General features: G+C 36.0%; 1 protein-coding gene across 1 annotated transcript in view; it reads right to left on the bottom strand.

The window, feature by feature from the left end:
• LOC107727567 (androgen-induced gene 1 protein-like) overlaps positions 1 to 16,685 on the bottom strand; it is a 63,191-nt gene that overhangs the window by 34,545 nt on the left and 11,961 nt on the right. The window contains exons 5-6 of the mRNA XM_016537465.1: positions 6,960 to 7,048; positions 2,741 to 2,896 (exon numbers count right to left, since the gene is read on the bottom strand). Of these exons, the coding sequence (XP_016392951.1) occupies positions 2,741 to 2,896; positions 6,960 to 7,048 (245 nt within the window). The remainder of the gene's footprint in view (positions 1 to 2,740; positions 2,897 to 6,959; positions 7,049 to 16,685) is intronic.

The following is a 16,685-nucleotide window of genomic DNA, read 5'->3' as shown; positions in this document are numbered from 1 at the left end:
TGTTATGTTTTTATCAGCTGTTTGGACTCTCATTCTGACGGCACCCATTCACTGCAGAGGATCCATTGGAAAGCAAGTGATGTAATGATACATTTCTCCAAATCTGTTCCTTCATCTACATCTTGGATGGCATGGAGTTGAGCTAATTTTCAGCAAAGTTTTATTTTTTGTGAACTATTCCTTTAAGCAGATGGCACAAAATTTTATCCCATTGTATCATTGAGTCTACAATGCAGAAGAGTGAATATCGGCGAGACACATATACCACTAATAGGTGCCAGGAAATGACCTGGGCTAAGGCTAACAAAGTATGCATATCACTCAAACACAGCAGAGCCTGTTTCCCAATATTAACGTCAGCACTAATAATGCTCATTGTGATGGCTGTAAGCTGAGCCTCATGCCCAGCTCTTAGACTGAGGGCCAGGGCCAAGTCAAGCATCTATTTTGTGTTTGTATCATGGCTGTCTGGCTGCTGAGTTTTTTACAAGCTAACAAGGAAACCTCCTCTGTCTGGCATCTCGTTAAGTCCCGCTGAGAATCTGCAACCTACAAATACCCACAGAATGATGCAATGGTCAAAGCTGGAAGTATCTTTATGTATATTTAAAATATTATATTTAAAAATACAATACTGTATTTAATATTTATTTATTGTTATTCATTTTTGTTTTATGTTTTGCAGCATTTCCCCAAAAAACAGTAAGGAAAATGTGGAAAAAGCATTTAGTCTAATCGGTTAAAAACAGAAATATTGCAAAATATTATTACAATCTAAAACACCTGTTTTCTTTTTTAAATATATTTTAAAATATAATTTATTCATTGATGGAAAAGCTGATTTTTTAGCTGCAATTACTCCAGTCTTCAGTGACACATGATCCTTCAGAAATAATTCTAATATCCATCACAGGAATAATTTAATCAAATAAATGCAGCCTTTGTGAGCATTAAAAAAATCATATATTCTAAACTTTTTACCTGTAGTGTATTTGCACACTATAGAATAATTTTTTTATTTTTACACTCTGCTTTGTTTATTATTTAGCCATATTAGCCAGTTATTATTAGTGATTCCTTGCAATGTAAGTGGAATGCCTGTGTCTCTTTCATTAAAATGAAATGAGCAGAGTCCATTTTCTTTCCACTTAAGGTTTAAGTCACTTTGACACTGTCATTTGACATCTTAAACTCCCTACTAACATTGTGCCATGCAATATTAAAGGCCCTTTAGCCAGCCAGAGACAAAGCAAGACATTTGTGATCAAAATTTAAATATTTTCCATGCAATTATATGATGGTCATCATGGGCACTCACACAAAACAGAGACAACAGTGTTTCCTTCTTCACTTCACAGGACAGGATTTTATTGCATATATGGTTTTGTGGCAGTGCCAGATAGATGACTGGGCATTTGCAAAACAAATAGGCTCTACATTTAAGACAATGTGTATTGGTGTCTGTAGTCCCCTTATGCAAAGCAGCATGTGTGGATGTGGCCAGATATAGCCGTATATGCTAAGAGAATACAAATGCTGTCTGACCAGACCTGCAGGCTCATACCTTTTGTACCTATTTTTCACCTATTGTACCTTTTTAAAGAATCAGACGATTCAATGTTTTGATGGTTTAAATACAGATCTAAAGGCACCTAGTGTCTATTCTGTCCTACAAAGACAAGACACAGTAACCTTTTGAACTGGATTGCACAATATAGATACATTAAATTAATCAAAAGTGACAGTAAATACATTTATAATGTTGCAAAAAGATTTCTATTTCAAACAAATGCCGTTCTTTTGAACTTTCTACTCCTGAAATTAAACATATCATGGTTTCCACAAAAATATGAAGCAGCACAACTGTTTTTGACATTGATAATAATAAGTGTTTCTTGAGAGGTAGGTTATAACAGCATATTAGAGTGACTTACATTTTGCTTAAAATATATTCAAATAGAAAACAGTTATTTATATTGTAATAATTTCACAATATTACTGTATTTTGATCAAATAAATTCAGCCTTGTGAGTTTTCAAAAACAGTTATGAAACTGCAAAGTTGCAAAAAATTAAATCATTGGTCAGGCATATGCAGCAAAATATATTCTCTATACACATCCCTCCTTTCTTAGATCCCCTGAATGATTGTTTGAAACAAGTTTTGTATAGTCACCTCTGTTTTTCTGTGGTTTCAGACATCTTAATGTCAATGACGTGTGGGAGGAGACGGCAGCTTCAGACAAAGTATTGCATTCATGTTCCGTTACTGTACTGTTTTTTTTCTTTCCCACACATTAACAATGGAACTTGATGGCTCAGAGAGTTTATGGTAGGTTCACACACTTTAAACTAACCGCCAGCAGCCAATGACTTTTGCTGATTTTCCGTGTACAAAAAAAATGCAATATTTGCATACTTATATAAAAGCTGCAACTTTTCCAAACTTTAGTTTGAACGCTAGATTTCTTTGCACAGTAATAATATGGATCACTTCATTATTTCACTTAAAAAACTGTCCATATTGGTGTTTTTATTCAATTTCAATCCAATTTTCAATGGAGATTTTAAGCATTGATTTTATCTGAACATCAACATATCCTCATTGAGCCAGCAGCACTGCTCACAGTCTCCAGATGTAGATCCAACTAACAAAAATAAAGAGTATTTAAAAATAAACAGACAGTGTACAAAACAAAACATATGCAAAACAAGAAATCTGATTGGTGGTTTATACATACCGCACCAACAGGAAAGGCCAGAACAGCCATCATCCAGTCTCTTAAGCTAATCAGCTTCCTCAACTGTCTCTTTTGCTCCATACTGGCACTGCCTTTTGTCAAAAGGCTTGAGAGGTCAGTCAGGACACACACTCCAAAGAACACCGCCTGAATGACCTGATATGGGGAATCATAACACACTGGTTAGGAAAAGGTAATGTAGTATACCCAGAAGAAATGGGACACATGTCCCATCAAATTTGTAAATGCAGCTTCTAAAAACAATGATGTGACATTTTGACTTTTACATTGTAAAATAAATTAAAAGTTATTTTAAATTGTAGCAATATCTCACAGTATAACTTTTAAGATATTAGCCGCCAGAGTTCAAAAAGTCAAAATGTCAGAGATTAGTATATATAATTGATAAACTGGGGTTGTGTGAATTACTTGTGGATTATTATAATGTTTCATCAGCTGTTTGAACTCTCATTCTGACGGCACCCATTCACTGCAGAGAATCCACTGGTGAGCAAGTGATGTAATGCTAAATTTCAGATGAAGAAACCAACTCATCTACATCTTGGATGGCCTGAGGGTAAATCAATTATTATTATTATTTTATTTATTTATTTTTTTTTACAAATTTTCACATTTATTTGGGTTAAATATTCCTTTAAGCCCTAACTGAAAAGAGCAGGCAAAACTGACTGAGATGTAGCTTGGTCCACTTTTGTTATAAATAAATTAATGATATAAAATTTCAATGTGTGTGTGTGTTTTTTTTTTTTTTTGGAAGGCCTCTCATTGACATGTAAATCAACGCTGTCTTATAAAAGGAACACAAGGGGAAGTTGAAGGGAAACTTGATGAAAGCCATGCATTCATCTTTGGTTGTCTCAAAATAGAATATGAGTATTTCTAAGTGCCACCATTTTCCAAGAGCAAACAAACTCACATCACAGGAAACAGAACAATATACAGATACAGTTGACAAGCTTTAAAATGTTACAATGCATGACAGGCTGCAAGAAAACTGCCATTGGAATAATTTAATACACAACCTTTCCTCCATAACCTATTTCTCGCCTTAAGCTAATATGTCTTTTTTTTTTTAGCCCATTTTCCATTAGTGAACATTCGTGATGAGAGTGTTCTTTGACATTAATTTAAGATGGAAAGACATTATGGAATTATGAGGGTTTCTTTATTATATCTCCTCCACAGATATCCAACATGCAAAAAAGTCTCCCATTAATGCTCTCTTTAATATTTCATTCCTCATTATCTTTCTGCTCCTAAATTTGTTTCCTGGTGTCTGAAGACAGGAGAAGCTCTGCTAAGGCTTCATATAAATGTTCGATTTGTCCAAAACCAATCTTTTATTGGAAAAGTCTTAAATCCCTATTACCAGCCGCCTAAAATGATCTATTTTCTCACTCTACCCTCACTACGGCTTTTGATCTTTGCTTTAGCTGAGCTAAAAATGGACGTTCATCCTTTTCTCATATCATTTGAGAGTTAAAAAACAGCCACGGTGCAAGGACATGAAGCCAATAGAGGCATTAAATCATTTATTAGCTATACAAAGTCGTATTTTGTGCTTATAAACAACCACAAGGATTCCTGGACTGAGACTCAAGTCTCCATGAAATCTAGTGAATTGCTTGTTTGAGGCTGGGAATAATAATAATTGGGCTAGGAAACCTCAGTTCTTATCAAACAACAGACCGCTACAGTATACTGCAGAAACAGTGGCTTGCAAGACAGTCTTAGAAAATTAAGGTAATAACATTTAGCATTCATGATAAAATAAATGTCATAAAACAATGTGCAATTGTATTAGTTCAGACGCTATGCATTCAAATGCTCCTTTTCAGACTGTGAACAGACTTTTTCCAACCCTATTTGTCTTAAAATCAAAGATTTTAGAATTAAAGTTACAAAGCGTTTGCAACATAGCAACTGCTCTCACAAAAATATAGGCTGCCTTTCATCACAGTAATGATACACTCAGAAAACCTGTGCATCTGTGCTAATTAAACTCTGCTGATTAATCCATGGGTATCTCATTGTCAGATCACTGAAAGCTTTCGGCCACACTTGACCAGGCACTTTATGTATGACACTGAGAGATCAATTCTATGCCAGGCTCCTCAAGTGTCCTATTGTGAGAATGGAAAGCCAAATCTGAACCCCTGTATTTAATAATTAATGAAGCCTGATGAAAACATAAATGGCTAAAATCACAGTTAACACAATGGTAGTTACTTAGAGTGTTAATAAATGCAACAATTCTTCAGTGGAGTAGATCAGTTGTGGATAGTGAGTGCAAGCATTTGATCCAGACGTACTTGCATTTCTTGTGCCAAGATGAGATAATCTGCCTCTCTGAACGTGGCATGTGTTTATCGTCTGTTCTAATATTCGTTTCACACAGCCTCATCATCCAGGTTCATTATAGCAATGCTATGAGTGGTGTCAGAGGTCCTTAAATGCTGTCATAATGAATCATTATACTATTACACAAAGCAGCGCAAACAATAAATCACTTCCCTATCTCTTTATGGTTGTAGGTGAAACTGAGTCTAGTTTTTCTGTGCTAATAGACAATGAAAGAGTTTATGAATAAACCTATAACTGTCATTCATCACTGTGTTTTTTAGGTTACCAAAACTATTAAAATAACTATTTTTATACATTTATTTGATGTGCAATGAATGAAAGTTTGGGGTACGACTATTTTGGCAGATAAGAAAGTAACATTTCTAATTTTTTCAGGTTTCTTTGATGAATAGCTTATAGCAATGCTATGAGTGGTGTCAGAGGTCCTTAAATGCTGTCATAATGAATCATTATACTATTACACAAAGCAGCGCAAACAATAAATCACTTCCCTATCTCTTTATGGTTGTAGGTGAAACTGAGTCTAGTTTTTCTGTGCTAATAGACAATGAAATAGTTTATGAATAAACCTATAACTGTCATTCATCACTGTGTTTTTTAGGTTACCAAAACTATTAAAATAACTATTTTTATACATTTATTTGATGTGCAATGAATGAAAGTTTGGGGTACGACTATTTTGGCAGATAAGAAAGTAACATTTCTAATTTTTTCAGGTTTCTTTGATGAATAGTTTTATTTGAAACAGTAATATCTTGTAACATTATAAATGTCTTCACTGTCACTTTATTTAATTTAATGCATCCTTGCAAATAAATGAAAAAATCTTACTGAGCCCACACTTTTGCACAATAGTTTCATATGTTAATTGTAGTACAGTGACTAGAGTGTGCTACAATTTCAAATAAGTACTAAGGATTCTGAGAAAAAACTTTATTTGAAACAGTAATATCTTGTAACATTATAAATGTCTTCACTGTCACTTTATTTAATTTAATGCATCCTTGCAAATAAATGAAAAAATCTTACTGAGCCCACACTTTTGCACAATAGTTTCATATGTTAATTGTAGTGCAGTGACTAGAGTGTGCTACAATTTCAAATAAGTACTAAGGATTCTGAGAAAAAACATCACAAGTGTTATGAAACAGCATAAGGTTTGAAAAGCTCCATCCACAATAATCTGAACACATCTGCACAGAACATATCTGTGCATGAGATTATTCCCAAACAAGAATGGGAAAAAAAAGAGCAAACAGTGCACTGGAACAGATGTGTAAATGTGAAGTGTAACAAAACAACTTTTATTGCTATTAAAAATCACTCTTCGAAAAAGGGGGAGAAAATGGGCTGTTTATGTGGAAAACATTAGTCATTGGCTCACAGACTGTCATAACAGTCAATGCATATGTGCGTGCGTGCAGTTGCTGGTGCCTAATGTGACCTGCATTTACTCAAACAGACTGGTCCCTTATGGTGCCAGAACAAAAGAAAAGGATGCTTCAGTTTATATATAAAAACTGTAAATGCACCCTTAATTTGTCCTCCTATGAACTGCTCATAATTCAGCACAAGCCTTCAGAAGAAGATTCATTATTAATGAGGATGTGAGATATGAAAAGCATGACATCATCATTAGAGATTTAAAAAGTCATTAAGTCATGTGATTAACGTTTAATGCTCCGTAAATATGACCTAAGACTATTTGTGTTGGCGGTTGGACTCCTTTTTGCAGGAATTTCAGCATAACAGGGGCCTGTCTATATAATGCATTATGGAGATGTCATATAAATATACATCAGGCAATGCATGGGAACGATGCACATGCACTTACCAAATCTATGAACGTAAGAAACTTCCAGCTACCGCCGTATGTTTGATGCGCGGGCATGTCTATGGCTTTGTAATTGCAGAGGATGGAAAAATAAGGTGTGTGTGTGTGTGTGTGTGTGTGTGTACAGATATATGAACATTAAGGGAACATTCCATTTGATCATTTATCATTTTTATCATTATGAGAAAATTACTTTTGATGTTCTCTGAAGGTTCTTAAAAAGTAGTAATATTAATGTTTCAGGAGAAAAACACATTCCATGAACAATATATAAGACATTATTAAAGACCTAAACTGTGGTGGTTAAAACCAACATACTAAACCACTTATACACATAAAAGTACACATTTGACTAATTGGACCTTTGAAAACCTATGGTTACTGAGATGGTTACCTTGTGAAAACTTACATCTCCACTATTTTATTTTATTAAATGTTTTTATTATTATTATTATTATTTTATTTATTACTTAGGCTAATTATTTTTTTACTTACTTACTTACCAGGTATAGAAGCGTCCAGAATACAATGAAACATAAATAACCCTTCAAAAACATAACCCTTTCTCACCACTCCATTTCTGAACAGTTTAACTGTAACCTATAATTGGCCAATATGAGTCCATCACTGTTTGAGAGATGTCATACAGTAGCAAACAAAATGTTTTGCCCCCGTAAAACCTGCATTATTATGATACAATACAGCAGCGAAGAGGTTTACAGTGGAAAATCCCTTGCCACAGGCACACAAATGGTTCCCAGAACTAGCCATTTAAGAGGATGGAGGAATGAGGATTAAAAAACTATGCCTGCCTCCACTTAAAGCAGCATTGCAGGGGCTAGTGTGATCCCTGTGACCTGGACTATACTGGACTATCTCTATATTACCTAAGACAGGATGATTTTTTTATTTTTCAAATCAAGGGATCATATGCATAATATACACAATTTTAGCTGTCACATCTCAGATAGCGTTATGAAACTGGACGCTTTTAAGTTTGGACTTACTGTCACTCACATGCCATATTATCTCAGCCAAATCCACTTGTTAACAGCGTGTTATTGCTTTTTATATCTTAAACAAATCAGGTGACTGAAGTTGATGTGTGTAAAATCCTTTTTCCCCCTGAAATATTCAAAACCTCATGTTTATCTAACTCGACCTGAGCCCCATGAGCAAAATGAGCAAATCCAAAGAAAATATAAGGCATGCTGACTGCTGTGCAGGCTCTTCACCTACTGTGGGGTTTGATGGGGTCTGCCAGAGTGCAGGAGTGCTCCACAGTTTGTGGTTAGTTGTAGGGAACGTGCGTAAGTTTCCAGAGCTGAGTTAGACTTGTTCAAAGTAAGTGCACTTGAGTGAGATACATGTCATGTGCATGTGGTTCTAGATGAGTGGGTCCACCAGCAACCCAAAACTTCATCTTATTCAGTTGGCCCCAAGACTCTGACATGCAAAGCTCAGATTTCATGTGCAATATATGTGCAAGAGTAGATCTCAGTGTGTTTATTAGTGTGATACAGTGCCAAAAGTCTTGAAAACACAGATTAGGCTCCCTATCTCACACTTGAAATACATGCTTGCAAAGTAAATAATATAGTCAGTCAGGCCAGACAGTCTGTTTTATTTTGGTTTTGGTTTTCTTAGGGTTTATTTTGCGATAATGGCCAGTTGACTGTACATTATCCTGCTTAATTGTTATATGTCTATATCTCAAATCAATAAATAGCCTACACGTCACAAACATCACATTTCTACCCAGGTGGGCCAGAGTCAATATACTGTCCAGGGGGCCCAGAAACCACAGCAGCACTCCTTGAAACTATAGCACTGGATTAGATATTGTAATATCAGTATGATAAGTCACATGAAAAAGCAAATAGAACCAATTATTCCAGAAACATTCTTTACACAAATACGCAAGTCTTGGTCAGCAGTCGTAGCCTACTGTATTTGCTGTTAGTTGTTAGAATTTAGCAATAAATTCTATAATTTGCTGGCCAAATGCTTGCGGATACATTCGCACACTTGTGTTAGTATAGAGCTTTTCACACTTAAAATAGTTAACCCTGGGTCATTCTAAACGAGTAAATGGAATCCTGGGTTATCTTGTTTCACGCTTCCCACTGTTCATAATTTATCCAGGGTTAACAATTAATTCTGGATATTCATAAATTCTATTTCTAATTTAATTTATCTAAATTCTAAACCCTGGGTTATTGTTCTTCTTTGCATATTTGCCGTGTCATTGTCACTGATTGGACAAACACAGCACGCGATATGTTTACATAACAGGGCTATATCGCTGTGCATTATATTATAGACTGCCGACTGTACTGTCAAGTTTTCCTGAAAAGACTTTTTGGAACATAAAGGTAAGAATGAAGCGGTCTCTTCATCACTCCAACTGATGCTTTTTCCGTAACCATTTGATATGTTTCCCTTCAAACGTTGAAGTGTTCATACAACGCGCGGTTTTTTCATGACTGTCTAAACTAAAGCACGCGAGTATGAGGCCCGCGATTGGGTGTCTGCTGCTAGGCATGTAGCCTTACCATTCTAAAACCACATTATTTTAAACTGTACATGTTTGGCAAAAGCGACGCTAACCCTGCCCCAGAGCAGGGTTTCATAACGGTTAAGGTTAGAAAGGATACAGCTGCGGCATGCACACATCAATAGCGTATTTTTTGTCACACTGTACAACACTAATTGCTGTTTTTACATTATTGTAAGGGGTAGGTTAAGGGTTTGGGGTAGGTGTAGACGTTAATAAAACACAGACTAGGTAGAAAAATGTATTTATTGTTAGTTAAACCATAATAACCACAAATAACCATGGTTTTGCTATACTAACCATAGTTTAACCATGGTATTTGTAGAAAAACTGTGGTTATAGCCTACAAATGGTAATCAATATGCCACAAAACATGGTTACCATCATTACGTTTTCTCGGTTTCTGATCTTCGCCTGTTTTCCTGGATTTATCCCTTTAGTCTTGCCCCTTTTGATTCTGTTCGCCGTTCGTTGACCTTCGCTAGCCCTAGGATTATTCTTGTGTCTTGCCCGCCATATACCTGTTTTGCCATTGGTCGACCCTGCCTGTGTTTCTGATCTCTCTGCTTAATAAAGCTTGCACATGGATCCGCATGTCTCACGTCTTGTCAGCCCCGTAACAGAAATAAAATCATGGTTAATTTTTGTAAGGGTTCTACCAGGGGTTAAAAGCAGAGCTAAGAAAGACGATAACCCACTTAACGCATGTTAAGTGCAGTGTGAAAAGCCCTTTTGTTTCTGGCTTTATAATCAATTATGTTGTCTAAGATGGACAAATGGACGAGAATTATCATGACTGAGTTGTTTTGGAACATTCTCACACTGAACATTCCAATTAATCATTCAGAATCACGTACACCAGAGAGCCACATAAAACTTTGTATTATTCAAGTTTATCAAGTAATACAAGAACAAACATGTGTATAATGAATTATATGAAGAAATACTGCCTTTTGTAAATACAGTAGGAAAAAGCAGTGGACTGTGGAGAGGCCTGCTGAGGTGATGGACTTGTGGCTTGTGTGGCTGGCCTGGTCTGCTTTCTATATGTCTCTTTCGATTTTCTGTTAACTTAAGAAAGTTCATAGCCTAGCTTATAGCCAATAAATGTGCAATGGCAACCATCATTCAACCACATTTGAAAAGAGAGTTTAAGACACTGAACCGCAAGTCTTAATGCAGTTCACAGATGGCGCGTATAGAGCAATATATCTGTCTTTTGAATACATTTATGGTCATGTGGGGAAAGTCATGCTAATCCCTTTCCCCTTTATCAATCTCTAGTCAGATCTGCAACAAGATCCCAGGTAATTAGGTTGAGTTGCCCTTACGTACGTATACCAGCATGACATTGTAGCAACGTGCACTGTAGCAGCCTATACATAGTCAGTGTCTCATTAAAATGTTGTTTTTTGTTTACAACAGCGTAATGCTATGGACCAAACACTGGTGTTTGGACTTGTTTGCAGACATCAAAGTCTGCCCAATCAATCTAATGAAGAGAGCGAACGCACACATCTGCCCGCTCGCCCACCTCCTGCTTACCTTTGTCCTGGTTCTGCCAATTAGATGTCCCTTCACAGAAACCTCCCACTCTAATCCCGCAGATAATGAGGAAATATTATTCATTCATTACAATTGCCTCCAGATTCAAATTTGGTTTCATAACTGTCCTACGGTTAATCAAAAAACGTCAACACAGATTATGAGCTTTTTGGATGGAGTTGGCAGGACTGCAGGAGCTTTAGAGGTCACATTGTTCTCACTGAGAGCTCAGGTATTCAGTGTTGTGCACTAGCAATTCCATTTCAATTCTTGCATTTAAATTGATGTAGCAGACAGGACACATTTGAGTAGCATCGTATGAGTAGCATATCTGTTTTCAGCACTGATAATAATGAATGTTTTTGAACAAAACTCAGCAGAATGATTTTTGAAGGATCATGCGACACTGAAGACTGAAGTAATGCCTGCTAAAAATTCAGCTTTGCCATCATAACAAATAAATGCATTTTTAAATATATTAAAATAGAAAACAGTTATTTTAAATTGTAATCACAATATTACTGTTTTTATTCTATTTTTGATCAATAAGTGTCTTGTTCATTTCAAAATCATGTTTATGATTTGACAGGTTGCCATTTGCTTCAAATATGAATTTTTCATAACCTTGCAGGTCTGTGTCCTGTATCTTTCCTCTTTCTCATGGCCCGTTTGCTTGAGAATGAATGATGCATGTGGTGAGGTTTGTAATTGTCCCTGTGGACTTCGAGATTTGAGTGTTGTTTACTGTGCCGGCGGCTTTCATCATCATCTTGACAAGCAATAAATGATACAGTGTGTATATAAAATGCTCACCGCAAGCAGTGGGGTTTCCATAGTCACACCACACATTTCATATCATTACCGTTTATGGTCTGCGGTCACAGCCTGTCCAAATATACAGATCACACACACACCTGCAGAGATATTTAAAGCACAAGGTGTGCATCCATAATGGAGAGGTGTGAAAAGACAGATGGCTGATGAGTGGTGTGTAAACACTGTACTTTTACTGGTTTGGAGATAGAGAAAGTGTGCAGAAAGCGCAAACATCCACCATGACAGCATAAGAGCTGGGCAAACTGAATCTTGCAGGTCTGTGTCCTGTATCTTTCCTCTTTCTCATGGCCCGTTTGCTTGAGAATGAATGATGCATGTGGTGAGGTTTGTAATTGTCCCTGTGGACTTCGAGATTTGAGTGTTGTTTACTGTGCCGGCGGCTTTCATCATCATCTTGACAAGCAATAAATGATACAGTGTGTATATAAAATGCTCACCGCAAGTAATGGGGTTTCCATAGTCACACCACACATTTCATATCATTACCGTTTATGGTCTGTGGTCACAGTCTGTCCAACTATACAGATAACACACACACACACACACACCTGCAGAGATATTTAAAGCACAAGGTGTGCATCCATAATGGAGAGGTGTGAAAAGACAGATGGCCGATGAGTGGTGTGTAAACACTGTACTTTCACTGGTTTGGAGATAGAGAAAGTGTGCAGAAAGAGCAAACATCCACCATGACAGCATAAGAGCTGGGCAAACTGAATTATGAGCAATAATAACATGCAGATGCTTTTGGATGTTACGAGTGAATAAGAATAACTCACCTCCTCACGCTGAACTATTTCCATTACCTGTTCACAACAGGCCACTCACCAGACTCTTGTTTAGAAATAACGCACAAAACCTTTTTTTATATGTATTTACTGGCTTTTATTTTAGACCATGAATCAGTCATTCAGGCTGTTAGACTGTTAACTGAAAGTGCAAATAAATTATTCAACTATTAAATTAAAGGAATAGTTCACCCGAAAATGAAAATTTGCTGCAAATGTACTCACCCTCAGGCTGTCTAAGATGTAGATGAGTTTGTTTCTTCATCAGAACAGATTTGGAGAAATTTAGCATTACATCACTTGCTCACCAATGGTTCCACTGCAGTGAATGGGTGCCGTCAGAATGAGAGCTCAAACAACTGATAAAAACATCACAATAATCCACAAGTAATGTAAGTTATCCACAAGCTGTGTTTCTGTTATAAACAAATCCATCATTTAGATGTTTTTAACTTCAACCCGTCACTTCCAACTAAAATACGAGTCTTCTATCCATAATATTGCTTTCTCGAGTCATTTAGTCTGAATTAGGAGTGAAATATACACAAATCAAGCACCGTTTACAAGCAAAAACAGTCTTAAATATGTTGGTGGATTTTGATGTAGGAGGACAACAGGGGATGGATTTTTTTCACTGGAGGAAGCGTTATTATAGATTATGGATTGGATTATATTTGGAACTCTCATTCTCATGGCACCCATTCACTGGGATCCATTGGTAAGCAAATGATATAATACTGAATTTCTTCAAATCTGTCCGAATGAAGAAATAAATTCATCTACATCTTGGATGGCCTGAGAGTGAGTACATTTTCAGCAAATTTTCATTTTTGGGTGAACTATTCCTTTAAATTTTGGGTTATCTGTGGAGTGAGATATAATTTTGGGTGTGGTCCTGTTATTGTCTTGTTTTATATCAGAGTCATGGATACACTGTTTTCATTGAATTAATTTAGTGTTCAGCCAAGAGTGTTATTTTTATTCACTGATGTAGACTTTTAGACTATATCAGCAGTCATGCTTCAATACGAAGCATTGTGTTGTCTTCTATTAAAATACTTTATTTACATAACAAGCTTTTTTCATTGACTATATTCAGTGGATATAACGGCATTTGACAGACAGGCAAAAGTCAAAAATAGGCCAGTGGCTGTTAAAACAAACGTTTTGATTGTGAGAATGATGTCCTTCCTGATCTGTGGGAAAACATGAGGACAGAATCCATGTGGGCCAAGTACACTGTGGAAAACCTGTGCTCTGCCAGGCATCAATGTTTTACCGCTTTCTGTCAGTTGTTCAAACACAGCGCTTCAGTCTCACGGGATGGAGGAGTCGGCAATCCCTGCGCTTTTATCTCATGAAAACATGTTAACTGCCTTTCTGCAGGGGCCTCTGTGCGGTCTCCAAGGTCCTGGAAAATGAGATAGATGTTCTGGGGGATGAGGAAGCACACACTGTCATATTGTCATATTGACCATGAAAAAGAAAGTAATTAAAAGGCACCAGTGTACTAGCTAGAGGTTGACCACGCAGTTAGGGGTCAAACTAAATGCTAATGCATATGGCATAATACCAAGTGGCATATTATATTATCTGTTTTCTTTTTAAATATACTATTTTAAATATAATTTATTCTTGTAATGGCAAAGCTGAATTTTCATACGATCCTCCAGAAGGCATCAAATATGCTGATTTACTGAAACATTTCTTATTATCAATGTTGAAAACATTTGCTCGGCTTAATATTTTGGTCACAGTAATTTTTTTTCAGGATTTTTTTTTTGTCTGATGAATAGAAAGTTCAAACGAATATTTATTTGAATATTTATGAATATTTATCAGTTATTTGAAATCTTTTGTAACCTTATAAATGTTTTACTGTCACTTTTGAGCAATGTAATGCGTCCTATAAAAAATGCAAAAAAACAAATCTGACCCAATTTTTTGAACAGTAGTGCTTTATGTGACAGCCATGACTTTATTTTATTTTTTCGTTTTATAATTAAAATTATGTTTTAAACATCACCAATAGTAATAATATAAACTTGAGGTTAATCAGCCCAAATTCGATCAGAAGATAATGCAATATCATTCTTAACCACCAGAGGACTTGAGGCAGCTCCTCAAACCAGCTCCTCTTTTTACAGTATGACCGCCATTGAAAATTACCTTTGACACCGATTTCCAAACTGCTATATTTCAATATTTCAAAAAGATAAAATCGTAGTATATGAAAAAACGAACTAATAAAGATTAATTTAATGGCACTGTTGATGTTCTTTTAACAGATATGAATTTAAGATTTGTGATTCATTAGAAAGCATGTCAGGTAACATCTTGTCATTGAACAAACGAATCAATCATAGCGGCATTCTCTTTATAGTCAGCAGACCCAACAAAGGAGTATTTGAAATGCTATGGACTCTGAGACTTTAGGTGTGTCCACTCGCCAGGCCTTTGTCAGTTTTACAGGGCGGTTTTACAGCTTAGGTGCATGAGATGAAAGGAGTTCTTTGGCAAGGATTCACACATTAGTGCCCTGCCTTATCGCACAGACAACGTGACCTTTGTCGAGTGTAACATATTCTTATGTAATTTCCTGGCAGTGCTATAAGAGCAGAAAGAAAGCTCTGGGATTCCTGAGAATGATGTGTTGCTGAGTATGAGGTTAATCACGGGGATGTGAAAGCCGCACAAAAGTCGCAGATCACCAGGGGTAAAACTGGGAGTGGAAAAGGGAGAGGCAGATCCCTCTGTGTAAGCTCTGGCAGGATGACTGCTGTTGAAGCAATATTACACTATCTCTACTGGAGAAACAGATACAGCCTTGGGCTATATTAAATTTTTCACTCTTTGTTATATTGCAGCCATTTGCTAAAATCATTTAAGTTAATTTTTTTTCCTCATTAATGTACACACAGCACCCCATATTGACAGAAAAACACAGAATTGTTGACATTTTTGCAGATTTATTAAAAAAGAAAAACTGAAATATCACATGGTCCTAACTATTCAGACCCTTTGCTGTGAATATATATATATGTGTGTGTGTGTGTGTGTGTGTGTGTGTGTGAGTGAGTGAGTGAGTGAGTGTACGTAACTTCTCTCAGATTATTGAAGTGTGAAGAGAAGTGGGACTCTGTGTCTCAAAGAAAGCATGAGGAAGGATCTGCAAGGAGGAATGGCAGAGGATTCCCAAATCCAGGTGTGAAAAACTTGTTGGATCTTTCCCAAAAAGACTCATGGCTGTATTAGATCAAATGGGTGCTTCTACTAAATACTGAGCATTTTTCAGTTTTTCTTTTTTAATAAATCTGCAAAGATGTCAACAATTCTGTTTCTTTCTGTCAATATGGGGTGCTGTGTGTACATTAATGAGGAAAAAAAATTTACTTAAATGATTTTAGCAAATGGCTGCAATATAACAAAGAGTGAAAAATTTAAGGGGGTCTGAATACTTTCCGTACCCACTGTATATACATACTGTTCAAACTTTTGCGGTTGGTAAGATTTTACATTTTTTTTAAGTCATTACTTAAATCATTACTTTTTTATGCCATTACTCCAGTCTTCAGTGTCAAATTATCCTTCAGAAATCTTGTTAATATGCTGGTTTTCTTACTATTATAAATGTTGAAAACAGTTATGAAAACTGAAAACTTTTGTGAAAACTGTGATAGGTCTTAGAAAGTTCAATGCAATACATTAAATACAAATAAATGATCAAAACTAAAATAAATATAAATTATAAAAATAAATTGTTGATCAATTTAATGCATCATGTATTGTATGGTTATATAGGGTATATATATAACAACTTTATAAAGTTGTCATCCAAAACTGGAAACTTATTATGCTTTTTCACTTTTTCAACTTTAGTTAGTCTGTAATGTTGCTGTTTGAGCATAAAAAAGATCTGCAAAGTTACAAAGCTCAAAGTCCACTTCAAAAGGAGATATTTTATTTAGCACAAATCACTTTTCAAAAACTACAACGAAC

Source organism: Sinocyclocheilus rhinocerous, unplaced genomic scaffold, assembly GCF_001515625.1.
Source record: "Sinocyclocheilus rhinocerous isolate Xijiao unplaced genomic scaffold, SAMN03320098_v1.1 scaffold185, whole genome shotgun sequence".
NCBI lineage: Eukaryota > Metazoa > Chordata > Actinopteri > Cypriniformes > Cyprinidae > Sinocyclocheilus > Sinocyclocheilus rhinocerous.
This window is presented reverse-complemented; position numbering and strand designations above follow the sequence as displayed.